This window comes from Pediculus humanus, genomic scaffold, assembly GCF_000006295.1.
Source record: "Pediculus humanus corporis 1103172108290 genomic scaffold, whole genome shotgun sequence".
Lineage (NCBI taxonomy): Eukaryota > Metazoa > Arthropoda > Insecta > Psocodea > Pediculidae > Pediculus > Pediculus humanus.
This window is the reverse complement of record NW_002987859.1, coordinates 668,618-688,060: the sequence shown is the minus strand read 5'-3', so window position 1 is coordinate 688,060 and position 19,443 is coordinate 668,618. Positions and strand designations below refer to the sequence as shown.

At 31.0% G+C, this 19,443-nt stretch overlaps 4 protein-coding genes across 4 annotated transcripts in view; 2 read left to right on the top strand and 2 right to left on the bottom strand.

Annotated features, from left to right (window-relative positions):
- Positions 1 to 20: 20 nt before the first annotated feature.
- On the bottom strand, positions 21 to 3,652 carry Phum_PHUM538570 (uncharacterized protein; the record flags this gene model as incomplete). The annotated part of the gene is made up of 2 exons (XM_002431598.1): positions 21 to 85; positions 373 to 3,652. 2 exons carry the CDS (start codon positions 3,650 to 3,652, stop codon positions 21 to 23), a joined length of 3,345 nt encoding a protein of 1,114 aa, XP_002431643.1.
- Positions 3,653 to 4,277: 625 nt separating this feature from the next.
- Phum_PHUM538560 (Inositol monophosphatase, putative) lies at positions 4,278 to 5,589 on the top strand (the record flags this gene model as incomplete). Its single annotated transcript, XM_002431597.1, has 5 exons — positions 4,278 to 4,340; positions 4,439 to 4,835; positions 4,914 to 5,019; positions 5,116 to 5,267; positions 5,483 to 5,589. 5 exons carry the CDS (start codon positions 4,278 to 4,280, stop codon positions 5,587 to 5,589), a joined length of 825 nt encoding a protein of 274 aa, XP_002431642.1.
- Positions 5,590 to 8,174: 2,585 nt separating this feature from the next.
- Phum_PHUM538550 (Tryptophan 5-hydroxylase, putative) lies at positions 8,175 to 11,683 on the top strand (the record flags this gene model as incomplete). Its single annotated transcript, XM_002431596.1, has 8 exons — positions 8,175 to 8,288; positions 8,405 to 8,612; positions 10,063 to 10,160; positions 10,251 to 10,318; positions 10,475 to 10,525; positions 10,628 to 10,909; positions 10,975 to 11,101; positions 11,177 to 11,683. The coding sequence occupies 8 exons, from the start codon at positions 8,175 to 8,177 to the stop codon at positions 11,681 to 11,683; spliced, it is 1,455 nt and encodes a 484-aa protein (XP_002431641.1).
- A 159-nt stretch (positions 11,684 to 11,842) lies between these two features.
- The window catches only part of Phum_PHUM538540 (heat containing protein, putative), a gene marked incomplete at both ends in the record, with an annotated part of 11,478 nt that continues 3,877 nt past the window's right edge, over positions 11,843 to 19,443 (bottom strand). The window contains 20 exons of the mRNA XM_002431595.1: positions 11,843 to 11,991; positions 12,100 to 12,190; positions 12,322 to 12,588; positions 12,691 to 13,134; positions 13,229 to 13,424; positions 13,517 to 13,689; positions 13,764 to 13,898; positions 13,980 to 14,159; positions 15,603 to 15,677; positions 15,768 to 15,944; positions 16,036 to 16,326; positions 16,400 to 16,567; positions 16,657 to 16,854; positions 16,921 to 17,093; positions 17,177 to 17,344; positions 17,423 to 17,696; positions 17,782 to 18,091; positions 18,171 to 18,689; positions 18,773 to 19,066; positions 19,143 to 19,423. Of these exons, the coding sequence (XP_002431640.1) occupies positions 11,843 to 11,991; positions 12,100 to 12,190; positions 12,322 to 12,588; positions 12,691 to 13,134; positions 13,229 to 13,424; positions 13,517 to 13,689; positions 13,764 to 13,898; positions 13,980 to 14,159; positions 15,603 to 15,677; positions 15,768 to 15,944; positions 16,036 to 16,326; positions 16,400 to 16,567; positions 16,657 to 16,854; positions 16,921 to 17,093; positions 17,177 to 17,344; positions 17,423 to 17,696; positions 17,782 to 18,091; positions 18,171 to 18,689; positions 18,773 to 19,066; positions 19,143 to 19,423 (4,563 nt within the window). The remainder of the gene's footprint in view (positions 11,992 to 12,099; positions 12,191 to 12,321; positions 12,589 to 12,690; positions 13,135 to 13,228; positions 13,425 to 13,516; positions 13,690 to 13,763; positions 13,899 to 13,979; positions 14,160 to 15,602; positions 15,678 to 15,767; positions 15,945 to 16,035; positions 16,327 to 16,399; positions 16,568 to 16,656; positions 16,855 to 16,920; positions 17,094 to 17,176; positions 17,345 to 17,422; positions 17,697 to 17,781; positions 18,092 to 18,170; positions 18,690 to 18,772; positions 19,067 to 19,142; positions 19,424 to 19,443) is intronic.

The window sequence follows — 19,443 nt, the reverse complement described above, 5'->3', positions numbered from 1 at the left end:
CACGAGTCGTTGGCAACATTCTAAAAATTATCTGATGCCACGTCATTTTTCATTTCGCGCAAACAATAAACAAAGTCTTTGTTTACTTTTTGTTATACAACAATAAATTGTTTTGTTTTGTTTTTTTTCTTTTTTCAAAGTGTTTATATTAAAAGTTTATTATTAGTAAATTTATATATATAGAAAATTAAGCAAAAAAAAAATTCAAAAACAAATTTTAAACAAATTATTATTTTTATTGAAAAAAAAAAAAAAAAAAACGTATGCAAATATTTATTATTATTATTGAATATAAATAAAATTACCCTGATACTTGCTTTTGAAAAAATATTTTGGCACTGCTTAAACTAAAATATAACAAATCGAATTCACGTTGATAAGCGTCTAATCTTTTTGCCGTAAGCATATTAGTAGTTTTTAATTTTTCTTCCACCGGACCCGATTTTTCCAATGGACTTTTATCTTTGTTATATTTATCTCTGACCGATTGAAACCAATGGAGACTTTCGAATTGTTTATTTTGATTTAGTAATTTTAAAACGTACGCAACTCCCATGGCAAAACCGTCATCCGTAAACGTTGCTCCTACCTTGTTCCTCCTGTTCATTTTCTCCTTCGACGTTATCATGTATTCAATAAAATTAATCGTTAAAGGTGGTACGATTATGTAAAAATTTTGAAGGTGACTATTTTTAGGATTTCGAAAATCGTTTGCAAAAACTTCGACTAATAATTTAAAATATTGCGTTCCCTCAGCGAAATTCTGAGTCAAATCGTTGATGACTTCGTCGAGCCTTTCCGCGGATTCGCACGTCGTTTCGCTCAATCCCTCCGTTCTGCAAGCGTTACCGTATTGATAAATTTCTTCTAAATCCGGTATGAAATTAAGAGAATCCGAACACCAGTGCATGCCTCCCGAACGTATCATTCTCACGTATCCCATCGCGTTCCCTATTTGCGATATCAATATTCTAAACTGATCCAAATAACTCAATCCGTCCGCATTCAAACCCAATTTTCTTATTCCCTTATTAAATTTATCCGCTCTTTCGTACGAATATTTTTGATCCGTTGAATTTTTATTCTCTTTGTAATAAACAATGTCTTTGGTGAGTCTCGATTTGATTTGTTCGTCGAATAGAAATTGTGAAAATATGTAAAATTTTTTCCTAAGGAATTGATACGTGAAATTAACGGTCGTGTTCATTATCCCCGTCCCGTGCATTCTTATGGAATTTGACACGTGACGTATGTTAATAGTGTTCAAATGTTTATTTTGACTAGACTGTTCAATGAATATTTGATTATTTAAATTGTAAAAATATTTCGACACGAATATGTGTATGTTTCTCATTATTTCCAAAACGTCCAATCCGTGTTCCAACGTTTGATAGGGTAAATGATTTTGAACGAAATTTAAATTATATTTTATCTTTCCCAAACTCCTCATTTCACCGTAACTTTTCCAATCGTGCAATGCCACCGTTGTAAGATTGTAAAATGTTTTATCAAGATAATGTTCGACGTGAGTTTTCACGTTAACGTATCCGGAAAATAATTTCATCGGACTCAAATCTATCAAACTCATCAAATCGTTTTCGTTTTCTCCAGTCAATAGAGGATTATTTGAATTTTGATTCAAACGAAGGTGCGAATGTACCTGAAGCCTCAAATTCGTTTCTACTCTTTCACACAAAGGCATTAATGCTTCTTTCGTTAATTTATTATTGACGTCATCTTCGAATAAATTTGCCGAATCTAAATCTAAAAATTTCGTCGAATCCGACATGGAATTAAGGAAATAATATAATTTTAAACATGGAGTTTTTGATTTGCAAACGTTTTGAAAATATATTGGCAATATGACTCTTTGAAAATATAAAAACGACGTGTCGCAACTTTCCGTCACGGTTTTTTGCAACAAACAAATTTTATTTAAAAGTTGTAAATTTAAATAAATTTGTTCGACTTCTTCGTCTTTTAACGCTTTGCTCGCGTTTCCTCTGGCTATGGAAAGACCCAATCTTGCAATTAAACATCTTTCAACGGTAACGGGTCCGAGAAGGACTTTTTCGGAAAGTACCAAAGCAGATAATGTGTCTAAATGTTTTTTTGTGTATGACTTATCCGATAATATTCTACTTTTAGCATTTTTAATTGTATTCAATGCTAAATATGCCAAATACTGTCTTATGTGATTCAATGGTTCGCACATGAAAAAATAATAATTTTGATAAATCATTTCAATGCTTTTTAACAATTCGATTAATTTACATAAATACAAAACAGTCGCTTTTGTCATCGGTTTACTCAGAGCCGTATGAAGATTTAAAACCGTTTTTAAAACTCTACTCATATCGCTTGCCAATTTAGAACCGGCTAAAAACAATTTACATTTTTCTTTTAATTCATCCAATATTAAATTTCCTTTGTCTTTTTTCAAAACTGAATTCAATTGTATGACCCACAAGCAAGTTTCTTGTAAATATTTTTGCACTTGGTTAAATAAATTTGCATCTTTTTGATTGAGGTGTTCATTTCTTAAATTAACAATCGATTGCTTTTGCTTTTTATCATCCGCTTTGAAAATGTGTGACAAATGCTGAAATAAAAAATCATCTGGAAACCATATAATATTTTTAAATAAATTAATGCAAACATTTTTTTTAGACACTTCCCAAATTTGTTTTAATAATTTTTTATCATGCAAACCAAACAAATATGTATTTAAAACAAACAAACATATTACTTTTGACCAAAGTTTTTCTTGATGATTCATCATCATTTGATTCATGTCTAAATCTTTACCCTCTAATCTGGTCAACATATTTTTTAAATAAAGTAAAAATTCATCTCCTAATTTCGATTGTCTCACGATTTGACTTATTTGTGAAAGTTTTTCTAACATGTTATGAAATATTTTTCCACTTAATAAATTTGATTCTAATGTTTTTGTTATGTTTTCCAACATTGAAAGTTTTTCAGGTATGACATTCAACTGAACTGTTCTTATTAATCTTTTATAAAGTGACCAACCTTCTGATATATTGTCAATGCTTTCTATTAATCTATCCAATGTAACAAGTATTGTTAGTATTTCTCCTAAATGATCCATCATATCTTCAAAATGTACATTCATTGAATTTATTGTTAAATTTTTATCCGACGTCGTATAAATAGCAGCTAATTGTTTAATAATTTCAATAACTATTTGATGACATCTATTAACAAAACAATATAAATCTTGAAAAAGTGGTAAATAATTACTAATTGTTATGTGTAGAATTTTTTCATCGTCATTACTGCATTCTTCACCGTATTTCAAAAGAGCATTGCAAAATTTACTATAACCTTCTTCTCTTCTTTCTTTTACTTCCATGCACAAACTGGCTAATACTAAAACTACTTTATTTAATATCTTGTTATCCGTATTAATTAAATTTATAAGTTCTATCTGTTCCCATCCATTGAGTTTAACATTAATCGGATCATAACCAAAATTTTTATTACTTTCCGTAAAAGATTCTTCGATTGATCGTAATTTATTTGTATGTTTTTCAATAAATTTCCCATATTTACGCAATTGAACTTCAACAATAATTTTATTTGCACGATTAACTACTTGTTCGTTCGACCAATCTTCCGTAACCATTTTTAAATATCGAACGTGTATTGTTTATTATTCGGCCATTTTGAATTTACGTAATTTATATCGAAAATTTCGATTAATCGAAATCAAAATTAATAAACTCAATCAAAGGGAACGTAATTTTATTATTATTATTATTTTTTTTTTTTAATAACAAAATTGATTGATTATTTTTTAAAGTCGCTAAAACTGTACAGTAAACATTAAAGAAAAAATTATATTAAACTTTTAGAAATGCGTAAATGTTTTAATTTTTTTTTTTGCAACTTAGAAAATATTTGATTATACGTGAAGGATTGTTAAATTTTAATTTAAGAAAAAATTATTTTATTAGCGTACTCACTATTTAATTTTTATCCCCATACGAAACTCGCGATTAACTAAATCTTTATTGATTTCTTTTAAAAAAAATTATTTTCCCCTTTAATTTATATACAAATTTAAATAAGCCTTAAAAAAAAGTCGTTACATAAAAAATATAATAGAGTGACATCTATCGTCAGGTCAATAAATATTCATTAAGTTATATATTATTAGTAATTAGAACGACTGATAAAGTCTTGACATATTTTATGCAAATATTTTAAGTAAAAAAAAAAAGAAATTTTAATTGTTTTAATATTTGACAATGTCTGTAGATCTGGATAAATGTTATGAAGTAGTTGTAAAATCAGCAAAACACGTAGGAAAGGTTAATTAAATTAAATATAAATTAAATATAAATTAAATACTCATTTAAAACTTTTCCAAATAAATAAATGAATTTTCAATTTTTTTTTATTCTTTTAGATAATTAAAGAAAGAATTTGGGATTCAAAATTAAAAATAGAAACAAAATCATCGGAAATTGATTTGGTTACGGAAACCGATCAAGAAGTTGAAAAATATTTAATATCAAATCTCAAAGAAAATTTTCCTGATCATTTATTTATAGGTGAAGAAAGTGTGAGCGAAGGTGCCAAATGTAATTTTACAAATTCACCAACATGGATAATAGATCCTGTCGATGGTACCATGAATTTTGTTCATGGTTATCCAAATGTTTGCACTTCGATTGCATTATTTGTAAATAAAATACCTGAAATAGGTATAGTTTATAATCCTGTTATTGATTTATTTTTCGAAGCCAGAAGAGGTTTAGGTGCTAAATTAAATGGCAGAACTATTCATGTATCAAAAGAAACAGGTAGATAATTCTATGAATTATTATCATTATAAACAATATTACCAATTAAATTAAATTTTAAAAAAAATTCTACTTCAGAATTATCCAGATGTCTTTTGGGATTCGAATGTGGAACAAGTCGAGATCCTAAAAAAGAAGAAAATGTACTTGCAAACATTTCGAAACTAATTGGAAAAGTTCATGGGTTTGTTAATTAATTAATTGTCCTGTTAACAAAAAAAAAAAAAATAATAATTTTTAAGTATTAAACATTTATAAATTTGTACATTAATTAATTCAGTTGTAGAGCTACTGGATCAGCTGCTATGAATATGGCATTGGTTGCTTCAGGTTCTTCTGATGCATATTTTGAATTTGGTATTCATGCATGGGATGTTGCAGCAGGTGAACTTTTAGTTAAAGAAGCTGGTGGTGTGGTCATCGATCCATCTGGTAAATTTTCAAAATGACCTTCTTAAAAAATTTTTGCTTTAAATTAATCGAATACAACATTTTAATTATTTTATTTTAACTTTTCATTAAAAAATTATTCACGTGTTAATGAGTTTTGTTACCGTTATGGGAATGATGTTATTTACGGAAGTGACGTCACTTGCATAACACCAAAGAAAATTAAATTAAATTTTTGCGTTTTTTTTTTTTTACAGGTGGAAATTTTGATATTTTAAGCAGAAGAGTTTTGTGCGCATCAACGCAATCTTTAGCTAATCAATTAGTAAAAGAATTGACTCAGTTTTATCCTGAAAGAGATTAATTAATAATGATGATCTTTTCTGTAAAACTCAACATGTTAAATGTCATTATTATTATTATTATTATTATTCATTAATAAACGTTTATTAAAAACGAATAACGTTAATTAATCAATAAAATCGATAAATAAAGAAGAAAACTTTTTTTTTTTTTTTTTTTTTAAATCCATTTAAATAATCAATATCCGAACGATGACGAAATACGTTCATCACCATCTTGTAATTATTATTATCATTATTTTTTAACGAAAATTTAAAAAGTAAATCACATTTTTCATATTAATAATAATAATATTATTTAAATAGCAAAATAATTTTAAAATCTCAACATGTAATTTAATACAAAAAAAAAAAAAAAGAAAAACCACAAACCGAATAAACTTAATCTTATTATTATTATTATTATTATTATTATTATTGTGACGAAACAACAAGTAAAATTTATTTTTTAGGTAAATTTTATGTAATTTTTGACACGAAAATAAAAAAAATTTAAATTAATCAATAACTATGAAAAAAAAAAAAATTTAATAAAAGTCAAAAAAAAAAAAAAATTTTATGAAAATTTACCTTTTAAATTTTCCAGAAAATTGCAAAAAAAAAAAATTTTTCTTTTTAATTGTGAGAAGCAGAATTCTTGCCATTGTTTTTGTACCATCCTGAAAAAATTGATTAATATTATTATTAATTTAATTAAATAAAAAAGAAAACAAATTAATTTTTTTTTTGTTTTCAATGAAATAAAAATGGCGGGTAAAAATATATAATGTATAAGATATGCGTTTAAATTTTTCTTTTTTTCTTCATTTTATTTTATCTCTAAGAAGAAAAAAAATAAATAAATAAATTTATTTCTAATGTGGTGTTTTCATTTATTTACAAAAAAAAAAAAAAAAAAAAAGGAAAAATCAGGACCGTATTAAATTTCTTATTAAAATAATTAGAAAATTTTATTTACTGTGTACAAAAAAAAAAAAAAAAAAAAAAAAATAATTTCGGGGGGAAAAATAAAATAAAATAAAAAAAGAGAGGTTTTTTTTGTTTAAAATTGTAAAAAAGAAAAGTTATTAGCAAACCAAATTTTTTTTTTTAAACAATTGAATTGAATTATCTAAATTGAGAAAAAAAAAAAAAAAAAAGTAAAAGAAAATTTAAGATAAAAAAAAGTTAAGAGAAAGATTTTGAGTTTCGATTGCGTCAATAGTAAATTTTCCTTTTTTTTTTTTTTTTTTACACAAAAAGCTTTTCTTTGTTTCAATGTTTAGCCTGGAATTGACGTTTATACGAAAAATTAAAATCATTTCATTCAAACAAAATTTTCATTTCCTTTTTTGTTTTTTTTTTTTTTTTCAATCTGGATAATTAATCATCCATTTTTCCTTTTTTTTCTATTATTTAATACGATAAAAGTATAATAAAAAATGTTTCACGTTTACCTTTTTCCTCTCTTTCTATCTCTACTTCTCTCACTCAAAACTTTATCATTATTATTATCATTTCTACGATTTTTCTTCTTTTTCTTTACTCTTAAAATTTATGTTCGTTTTTTTCCACCATTTTTATAAATTTATTCGAATGCAATAAAACTAAAAAAAAAGGTTTCGTTGTCTGGAAGAAAACAAAAAAAAAAAATAAATAAAAAATTTATACGTTTAAACAAAAGCAGAAAAAATCATCAGAAAGACTTACCGTTGATTTAATTATTATTATTATTATTATTATTATTATTATTATTTACGTCACAGAATAAATAAACATTTTAGAAAAATGATTTCGAATAAAAAAAATTAATAAAATGTGTAGGAAATCAAAAATATAATCAAAATCTTTTGATAAAACAAATAAAATTTTCTCCCATTTTACCTCCCTCTCCTTCCTGCCCCCCACCAATATAAACAAATAGAAAAAAAAAAAATTCTCACGATTAATAATATTTATGGAACATGATAAATAATTTCTGGAATAGTAAAAAAAAAAAAAAAAAATCTCTGGAATATTTAAAAAAAAAAAAGTTTAAATTTTTCTTTTCTTTCTTTTCATTCTTATCATTACACACTTTTAAAGATTTGATTTTTCTTTTTATTTCTAGAATAAAAAAAAAAAAAAAAGGAAAAAAAAAAAACGAACGTTTTTTCCATGATTTAGGCAATCAAAAGATTTAGTGACGTCATAACACGCAGGCCAAACGGACGCCATATTATTATTCTTCTTCTTCTTCTTCTTGACTTTCAAATTTAAGTTTCAATGCAACTTCGACACCCGTTCATTCAATAAAGTCAAATCTTGAATTTCCGGTTGAAATTGAAATCTTGAATTTTTGTGCTTAATTAAAAAATTATTTTAAATATCCGGTTTGATTAACAAAAAAAAATTTTTATTTAAAATGAGTGGTTCCGGTAAAGGTTTATTAGGATTATGGTTATATCGTTCGGGTGAAGAATGGGCATTGAAAGAAAACGTTCATCATTTACAAACTCAGGTATTTATGCAAAACCTTATTATTATCATTATTATATATTATTATTATTAATTTTTTTATTTACGAAAAAAAAAAAAAAAAAAGAATCCTAAAATAAAATTAGGACAAATGACGAGGAAAGGAACCGTTGACGTCATACGTTCGGATGAAAATTTAAATAGCGTAGTTTTCGGTTTAAAAGATCAAGTTGGAGGTTTGGCATCTGCTTTACAAGTTTTCGAGGTGAATTTTATTTTTTGAATTTAAAAATTATTATTATTATTATTATTATTCTCTAGATTTGGTAGTTTTTCCGAAAAAAAATAATAATGATAATAGTAGTAATAATAATTTTATAGAGTTTGGGAGTTAATGTCGTTCACATAGAATCGAGACCGTCGAGGAGAAAAGAATCAGAATATGAAATATTAATCGATGTCGAATGCGATAATAACAAAATGGACGAATTGGTTTTAATGTTGAGAAAAAAAGTTTCAGCGATTAATTTGAAACAATACGAAGATGGTTTAGAACTTCCGCCGCAAACTCCGACAACTGCAAGTTTCGGTAAAAATTCTAATTTTTTTAAAATTTTAAATCATCGTTTCTGTTTTTTTTTTTTTTATCATACAATCGTAACCTTTAAGAAATTTAAAAAAAAATGATAGGGATGATTATATTAAAACAAACCGGAAACGGAAACTGTTTAGAAAAAAAATTTGATTTACAATTCTTTAATTTAAGGCAACCATTATTATGTTTGATTATAAATTTTTTTGATTGGTCGAAATTTTTGATTGCAAAATTTTTTTAGGAAGCCATTATTACCTAATTATAATTTTTTAAGGCAACCATTATTGTTTTCGATTTTTAATTTTTTTGATTGGTCGAAAATTTTTTGCAAATTATTACCTAATTATAATTTTTTCGGCAACCATTATTGTTTTCGATTTTAAATTTTTTTGATTGGTCGAAATTTTTGTTTGCAAAATTTTTTTCGGAAGCCATTATTACCTAATTATAATTTTTTAAGGCAACCATTATTGTTTTCGATTTTTAATTTTTTTGATTGGTCGAAAATTTTTTGCAAATTATTACCTAATTATAATTTTTTCGGCAACCATTATTGTTTTCGAATTTTAAATTTTTTTGATTGGTCGAAATTTTTGTTTGCAAAATTTTTTTCGGAAGCCATTATTACCTAATTATAATTTTTTAAGGCAACCATTATTATGTTTGATTTTAAATTTTTTTGATTGGTCGAAATTTTTGTTTGCAAAATTTTTTTCGGAAGCCATTATTACCTAATTATAATTTTTTAAGGCAACCATTATTATGTTCGATTTTTAATTTTTTTGATTGGTCGAAAAAATTTTTTGCAAATTATTACCTAATTATAATGTTTTCGGCAACCATTATTGTTTTCGATTTTAAATTTTTTTGATTGGTCGAAATTTTTGTTTGCAAAATTTTTTTCGGAAGCCATTATTACCTAATTATAATTTTTTAAGGCAACCATTATTGTTTTCGATTTTTAATTTTTTTGATTGGTCGAAAATTTTTTGCAAATTATTACCTAATTATAATTTTTTCGGCAACCATTATTGTTTTCGAATTTTAAATTTTTTTGATTGGTCGAAATTTTTGTTTGCAAAATTTTTTTCGGAAGCCATTATTACCTAATTATAATTTTTTAAGGAAACCATTATAATATTAATTATAATTATAAACGATAGATGTCATTACCTGAAAAGCAAAATAATTACAATTAAATACCATTAAATTTAAAAAAAAAATGGCCGTTTCGGAAATATGTAATAATCCTGGAAAAGGAGGAAAAAATTTTTTTTTTAAATTCCCGATTCCCGATTAATAAAAGTAAAATTTTAAAACGCAAAATATAATTAAATGTTTTTATAAAAAAAAAAAAATGACGTAAAAGAAAATTAATTTAATTTTTTTGTTTTTTTTTTTTGTTTTATCTTCCCGAAAATTAATTTTTGGAATTAAAAAAAAGATTTTGGAGACATGACTTGGTTCCCGAGAAAAATAGGAGATTTAGACAATGCACAAAACGTTTTAATGTACGGTTCGGAATTAGATGCAGATCATCCGGTAAATACAAACAAAAAAAAACAAAAAAAAAAAAAAACATTACAAAAAGCAAGAAAGGAAAGAAAAATTTTCTTATTAATATTTTTCCAGGGATTTAAAGATCCAATTTATAGAAAGCGAAGAGTACAATTTGCCGAAATTGCAAATTCGTATAAATAGTAAGTATAAAATTAAATTATTCAATTGAAAAATAAACTTAAATAATTTAAATTTCTAAAAAGAAGAATAAGAAAAATTTTTCAATTTCAATTTAATTATTAATCTTATTCAAACTTTTTAATATAAATAAATTTATAATTTAATTTTAAAAAAAGTGGAAATCCAATTCCAAAAGTTCAATATACACCTGAAGAAATCAAAACTTGGTAAGTTAAATACAAAAAACTAATTTTTTTATGGCGTTTTGGAAAACTTTTCTTTATGGTTAAAAACCTTATTAATAATTTTTGTTTTTTTTTTCCTCTAAGGGGAACCGTTTTTAACGAACTTCATAAATTATATGCGATACACGCTTGTCGTGAATATAAAGAAAATTGGCCGGATTTAGTAAAATATTGCGGTTACAGAGAGGATAACATACCACAATTACAAGATGTTAATATTTTTCTTAAAAGAAGAACCGGATTTAGTCTTAGACCCGTTGCCGGATATTTAACACCGAGAGATTTTCTTGCCGGTCTTGCTTTTCGTGTTTTTCATTGCACTCAATACATTCGTCATTCATCTGATCCATTTTACACTCCAGAACCGTACGTAACGTCCTCATTCATTTTTTTTTAATGTAAATTATCTCTTATTATTATTATTTATTTAGTGATTGCTGCCACGAACTTCTCGGTCACATGCCTTTGCTTGCAAATCCGAGTTTTGCACAATTTTCACAAGAAATCGGTCTCGCATCTTTGGGTGCATCCGATGATGACGTAGACAAACTGGCAACGGTAAGAAAAAAGAAAAAAATTTTTCTTTTTCTTTTCATTTTTTTTATATCTTTTTCCCGATTCTTTTTTTTCCAGCTTTATTTTTTCACCGTCGAGTTCGGTTTATGTAAACAAGATGGACAGTTGAGAGTTTACGGTGCTGGTTTATTATCATCCGTTGCGGAATTGAAACACGCGGTCACGGCAACAGACAAAATAAAAAGATTCGATCCTGTTATCACTTGTAAAGAAGAATGTATTATAACCTCTTATCAGAACGCTTATTACTACACCGACTCGTTCGAAGAAGCCAAAGAAAAAATGAGAGCTTATGCAGGACAGATAAAAAAACCTTTCGGATTGCGTTATAATCCTTACACTCAATCCGTTGAGATTTTAAGCAACGCGGAAAAAATTGCCGCACTCGTGAGCGAATTAAGAGGAGATCTTTGCATCGTGAGCAACGCATTGAAAAAAATTCACGAACAAGATGAAACCGTCGACGTGGAAGGAATAACGAATCTTTTACACACGGGTTTACCACTCGTGGGAACCCTAGAAACGGATGCTGCAAAGTCCGCGGAAGATGACGTTAAAAAATAAATTTTTTCTCAACCGGAAACAACAAAAAAATACCCCCCGATATATAAATTATTATTATTATGAAGAAAAAATATTTCATTAAATTTTATTGATTGGTTGATTGATTGATTGATGTTAATTACACTGAATAAATAAATTATTTAAAGAAAAAAAAACGTGTCAATAATCTGTGTTCCTTTGAATTTCTTTCGTTTCTTTCATTTGATTTTCTAAATGCGTTACCGCTCCTAAAACTTGAAATAAATTTTCACGAAGTTTACACGTCAATTCGTTTAATTCCGTTTCCGATGACGTGACAACGAAAACTCCTGCGTCAAACAAACAAACAAACGAGAAAAAATTTTAATTTTTTTTTTTTACATTTTCCGACTAATTTTCGAAAACTAATTATAAAAAAAAAAGAAAAACTTATAGACCTGATTTTCCTCTCGATAAAACTTTACAGTAAACGTTTAAAATTTCGGTAATGTCATCGCTGTCGTCGAAACCCGTAGAAATCGGTTCGCTCTGCCACGAATTTCTACATTTTAAAACAAACAAACAAACGCACGAGTTAAAAATTATCGTGAGGTACGTGTCTGAGATGCGAAGGGGGGGGGGGAAAAACGCGGTTGAGAAACGATTCGTTGTCTGCTTACACGTTTTTTTTTTTTTTTTTTAAATTTAAAATAATCTAACCTGTTCAGTCTGGCGTGTTTCAATGCTGCTGCCCATTCTCCTTCCGAAACGAGATCCATCAATGCAACTTCGTCGTCCAATTTCGAGTCTAGGGTTATTATAGAACCCGGAGATGTAGACGGAGATGCTGTCGGCGTGGGTGTTCCCCTATCCGAATAAGATACTTCTTCTGCGGCTTTACCCAGCGCTTCCTTTACGACCGACACTTCGTCCGATATGTCGGAAAGCTGATTATGAGAGAAACATGTCGACATTGAAAAATTTTTTTTTTTTTTTAACATTCGAAAAAAGAAAAAGAAAAGAGGTTTGGATTATTACAATTTTCATACCTGATGCATTCGAGCTATCGTGTGCAATGATGTCACCATCTTATGAGCGGATTCCAAGAGAAGGAGCAACTGAAAGTGTAATTTGTACAAAGCCCTTCCCAAATCCAATATGATGTCCGAACAATTCGTTTCTCCTCCCTCCTCGTCCGCGAGAAGGTGAAGTTTTGCCGACGTTTTTATACCGCCGACGAATTCCGCCGCCTGCTCTTTCTTGTCGAGAAACGTTTCCAAATGCTGTTGAATTTCCAACATACCGAATCGGAGTGCGTCGGTGAATTTGGGCTCTTGGAGAGCGTCCACGGTGAACCAAACGTGAGGCGGATCCGCTCGGTTGCTGAGAAGTTCGCAAACCGTCGTTAATCTCGACGTCAGCAATTGAACGTCTCGTCCGGTCAAATTCGCACAAGATTCCCGTGTCATTTCGATCGTTTTCCCGACAACGTCCTGGACAAACGAAAACGTCGAAAAAAATGGTTTTCACGTCGCGCATCTCGATAAAAGCGCAGAAAAGTTTTCTTCTCTTTTCCGGGAAACATACCTTGATCAACTTGTTCAGGAGCTGGAATAATTCGAGAGTCGATGTTGTCGGAATGTGATTAAACAAACTGAGAATTTGTTGCTTCCACGCTTCTTCGGCACAATCACGAACTACGGGTCTGAAGGACAAATGTCCGGTAAGGCTTGGAGATGCGTTGCACGGCGTGTCGTCACCCAAGTCACCAACGCTCGAACCCCTTCAAAAAAAAATTTCAATTATTAGAAATAATAATAATAATAATTATAAGGAAATGTTTTCTTCGACGTGACCGTCGGGATGACGACTCACGATGTGTCAGATCTCGTTTCCGAACTTCTTCTATCTCTTAAAGCCAACGAAGACGGGGGATAAATTATGTTCGACGTGACGGATGTTATGACAAAATCGGACGCGACCGGAACTTCATCGAGTGGTGACTCGGAACCGACTTCGTCATCCGATGATTCTTCGACGATTCCTCTCTGGAATAAAATAATAATAATAATAATAACTTAATATCTTTTCGCACACGTAAGAATTAAACATTTCTCATTACTTTTTTCTTCTCCAAAACTGGAGTGTCTTCGCTTATGCTTTCTTCGTGCGCTGACGAAATCACTTCGCTGTCCGTTTTTCCCTCCAGGAGTGGCCTTCGACGTACACCCCAATTGAAATTATCCGTGCTTTCGCCCTGAGACGTAAAAAAAAAAATTCAAAATTTCCAGGAGCGAACAAAGGATTAAAAAAAAATTTGTTGGGTTTAATGACCCACCTCGACGCTTTCGCTTTCGTATTCCAAAAAATCGAAATCTTTAAAGACTCCAAATTGATCTTGAGTCGCGTCATCTCTTCTCGATCCTCCCGATAAATCGTTCGGTCCGGAAACTTCTTCCGTCGATGATGCCATGCTTGATTGTCTTTCCATGAGATCAGAACTTTGACTGAAAATAACCTGAAATCAAAAACGAAAACCGTGAGGTTTCTTTCCAGAGAAAAAAAAAAAAACGACGATGACGACAAATCAACGGCGGTTGAATTTAAATGACGGTTAATTTTTATAAAAAAAAAAAAAAAGGCAGTAATGACATGTAAAATTGCCTAAGCGAATGCAATAGCCATTTATCATAATAATAATAATAATAAAAGAAAAGAAAAAAAACAGCAACAGCGACGATAAAGCTTCACGAATGCTAATTTTAAACATTTTGCGATTTCGGAAAAAAAACAAAAAAATACGCGAATCGAAAAAAAACAAAAACGATTTGATTTTTTCAAGTGACTTTTGACGACGACGACGACGATCGAACAAACGAGAAGAACAAACAAACGTGAACAAACAAAGATGATAAATAAATAAATAAATAAACGTTTCTTTTCATTTCCAACTAATTTTCTTTCGTTTTACGATTCGAATTTTCGAATTTATCGTTTCGCGTCGTAAAAATTGTGAAAATAAAAAAAAAATAGAAAAACCGAAAAATCGGGAAGATGAAGAAGAAGAAGAAGATGAAGAAAAAGAAGACGAAATCATTGCGGAGGAAGAAATGAAGAGAGGAAAACGAGAAGAAAATCGATAAACAATGTTGCGATTATGCGGTTTGAATAGGAAGTCGTCGGCGGTCATTCGGACACCATGTCCGAATCTTTCTCCTGTTGTTCCTGCTGATGCTGCTTTCCTTTTTCACGCACGTTTATCATCTTTTTCCCGATTGTTTTTCCTTTCAATTAAACAAAGGAAAAAAAAGAAAAGAAAAGAAGAAAAAAAAAAAAAAAAACTAAACCGCCACATTTTGGTGCAATGAAACATGCTCCTGCTTTTTGCTTGCAAACACAATAATTCACATTTTTACTATTTTTTTTTTTTTTTTAAAAGCTTTTTTATTTTTTATTTATTAATTTATCGATTATTGCGTGATTTTGCGTGTGACGTAATCAAAATGTTATTATTATTATTATTACTATAATTATTATTATTTTTCTTTTCGATAGTGAAAATAGTATCAATCGAGTGCAACAACATGTACAATTGATAATAATGCATGAGTTTAATTATATGAATTTGTTATTATTATTATTATTATAATAATTATTATTATTAATTTTTAATTTTTTTAATAATAATCTATTTTTCAAAAAAAAAAAAAAAAAAATGTGTGAGGCGTTTAATATTTATTATTATTATTATTATTATCATTACCTTATTCAGACTGTATATAATACCATCCTAGATAACAAAGTCATAAATGTATTAGTTTTTGAATGTAAATAAAAAGGGTATGGATGTGTGTGGGGTCATCAACTTTTTTTTTTTTTTTAAGGGGAGAAAATGTCGGACGTGACAATAAGAAACAAAAAAAAAAAAAAAAAAAAAAAAAAGAAAATTTCTTTTACTTACCGATGGACTTTTGGGTAGACCAACTCTTTGACCGCAAGTCGTTAAAACGTTGACCAAACATTCTCTCACCCGACCCTAAACGCAACAGGAAAAAAAAGAGTCATAAGAAAATCGGAAAAAGTGAATTTTTTTTCGGAGGGAGAGGGGAGAGGGGGGAGTATTAACCTGGCACATCCAAGGCCTTTTCCAACCGGTTACGTTACCACCGTCCGCCGGTGACAGCGACACGGATCTCCTAGGAGAAACGTTAGATTTTTCTTCTTTTCTCGGTATGAACCTCCTTCCGATGACGGGAGTTTGAGAGAGATCAAACGTGAATTCCATTGTAGGTCCGGGAAGTTCCTTTAAAAGAGAAAGACAAAACTTTTTGATCGATCGTACGGAAGAAGAGACGTGGCAGCAGCAGCAGCAACAACAACAACAAAATTTTTACTTTTTTCGTGAAAATTTCATTTTCCGAAAAAGACGGATGAGGAGACGAAGATGATTCCATGTGTGAATGAATCGCTGTGGGTGCGACCAAAGTCGATGATCTCGCAACGACCAATTTGAGTATTTTAAGAGCTTCTTTCCAATGTGACCCTCCGACGTATTTGGCTATCACTCTCAATAGATCAGCGTTTATCGGTTGAGCTGCCGATGACGCCAAATCGATGTAGTGAAGCATGCAGTGTATTATACTGAGAACGGGTTGTTGCATCACGGAAGGACCTTTTTCCAAAACCTTTGGAAAGAGACAACAAAAAAAAAATCACTCACTGCCCGATGGTGGGTGACACGACTAACGACTCACTCACCTCGACTAGAAATGCAAGAATGTTCAGACTCAAATGAGCGTAGGTATCGTATAAATATTTCACTACGCATTTCGTCCATTGAAAACTTTCTTTGCTGAAGGTTCGCCTCGAATAAAGATTCATGACGGTCCCTAAATTTTCCAATTTTTTACCCTTATCGGAACTCGCCTGGACATATCGAAAAGTCGTCTGCATTAATTTTTGTTCAGTTTTCCAACGGATTAGTACCAAAAAAATTATTTAAAAAAAAAAAAAACCTGAGCGATGTTTTCCGCACTCCTTATGCACAATTCGTTGGCATCTTCGAAATTCAAAAGCATGTACGGCAAGAGAGCTATGACGTTCATCGGAAAGGCTAAACTTTGAGTTGGATCCACCATCGGTAAATCTAAAAGAGGTGTGAACATGGATAATAAAGGTACGACGGCTTCGTATGTGTTCGGATTGGTGCATCCCTAAAAAAAAAAAAAAATTCGCGTCGTTTTTTTCTCTCTCACTTGCAGGAAAAACCGAAAATTTACTTTTAACAAAAGTGCGTGAACTCCTGGAAAAGACGTCCATCGTATTTGTGCTTGTAATTTTTCTACTTTGTCTCTCGCATCGGGTCTATCCAATGGCAACCTGTGCAAAACTCTCGAGAGAAGTCTCAACGCGAGAAGGAACTCGTGCTCGTAATCCGATTCAAGAAGGGAAACTGAAAGAAACGTGGAAAAAGAAAAAAAATTTCATTTATCATCGAGAAAAAGGTTTTTTCCCTTTGTCCTTTCGATTTTTTACCCGCTATCCAAAACAACTGAGCGAGTATTGTCATTTTGTCATCTTGAGATGATGAATCGCCCAAAAGTTTTAAAGACTGTGCTGACCTTGACCTCGAAAGATTCGTAGGATATTTTAAATTGCAACCCGTTCTGGGTTCTATTTCCGTGTGAGCTCTCGCACGTATGTCTGGAATAACAAAAAAAAAGAAAATTTTTAATTTTCGATAAGCGAACAAAAGAGAGAAAAAGAAAATAAATAGAAAACCTTTATTTTCCGACGCTGGAGAACCCGGTTTGTTTCTCATGCAGTAAGACACGCTGTAACTGGTACTCCTAGTGTGTCCTTCTCTACCCGCGTTCGGATTCAAAGGACCCAATCCCATGTTACCGCAAAGACTTCGTTTTCCTCCCATCGAATCCTTATTGTTCAAATTAGGAGTTGATTTAAATATTTCTTTCATAAAATCCAAAGGCCTGAAATCCGATTCCAGAGAATCTACGGCGGCTTCCAGGGTCAGTAAGAGTTCGGTCACGTAACCCTATCGGGGCAAGTGCGAATCAATTAATAAAAAAAAAAAAATGACGTAGCGAGCGTGCGAGAAAACGTGTGACTTTTGACCTCACCTGCATGTCTTCTCCTTGTTCCGCAACGGTTTCAACCAATCTCGAGAGTATGTCCGAAAGCATCCTAGAAGTGATGGCAATCCTCAACGATCTAAATATTTGAAGAGAGCGTCCCGCGTAATGTCTAGAGCTACAAGAGAGTCCTAATTGAAGAGCCGTTTGCGCCCACCGTTCGTTTATAACCGCAAGAGGTAGTGAATCTCTGAAAACGCGGTGGACGTGCTGGAGAAAAGTGTCGAGCTGTTCGGCCGATTTGATAGACCAAACTTTTGCCGTGATGTCTTCGTAACTCCAAAGAGGCTGATTATGCCTATGAAAAAAATACCTTTGAACAAATGTCCTTTTCAATGGTAGAATTGATAAAAAGAATCGCCCATCGCACATCGAACCTGTATGATAAGAAATTAATTAGCGATTTGACAACGTCCTGAATCGGCATGTCAGGCCCCGGCTTGACACTTAAAGATTCTAAAATGACGTCAGATGTGACAATGGCGGGAACGGTTGAATTTCCGCTTTCGACGACGGGTGGTCCTCCTCCTCCTACTCCTACTCCTGGCTGCTGCACGAGTACAGGCAGAGCCGGTCCTTGAAGGTAACTATCGAAATTCGAATCGGGTTCGGTAAAATTGTGATTAATTACCGGGAGAGAAGGGATATGGAGTCCTAAACCTAATAATTTCGTTTTCGAATTGAGAAGAATTTGTGCGACCGTTAAATGATCGGAATGATCCGCTAGAACGACGAGAAGATTTAGGAGGAGCGTTTTACAATGTTCGTGAACGAGGGGTCTCGTGTGATCCAAACCGAGGAATAATATGTGAAGCATTAAAGGAACATGTATGGACCAATCGACTTCAACGCCGTCCACCACGACATCAGTCAAAAGCATTACGGCCACGTTACACCTAAAACAAAGGGGGAAACAAAAAACAATCAATCAATCAATCACGGAATGCGGGGTTAAAACCAAAAAAAATATTTTGGTTACCTATGAAAACCGCTGATGGGTTGAGAACAATCGGGAAGATATTCGGTCAGCGGTGCAAAATATCCGCCATATTCGGGCATAGGTAAAGGATGAGGCTGAGGTACGTCGAACCTATCGCCTTGTCCGTTCCTGAGAACAGTGCATCCATCTTCGATAACAACTTGAGGTTCAGACACGACTTGATTGGATGCATCATCAGCAACTATTGACGGACCAGACGTCGTCCTACCTTTTTCAGATCTGTGATTCGAATAACTAGACAGCGATCGGAGAGCAGAATCAGACTTTGACGTTCTAAAATAATAATAATAATAATGAAATAATAAATTGATGAAAACGTTACGACATTTTTAATTCATTAACCGCTCACCCTGTTTTCACCGGATCTTCTCCGCTGTGTCTTTTCGTGTGTATCGTTCCTTTTTCCACCCCTAATTCGTTTCTATTTCCGGTATCGTTTTGACCGGCCATACCTGAAGGACCGTCCGAATGACTCGATGCTTTTCTCATACTTGTTAATCTGTAAAACGGAGGAGTTTCCGTTCTTTCGATTAAACAATTTAACGTTTCGACCATTTGCAACTCGTTCATCATTTCATCGAGCAACCTGTCGGGTCGGGAACGAGCCAAATACAAAACGACTCGTTTCGTCTGATGACAATCAAAAAATT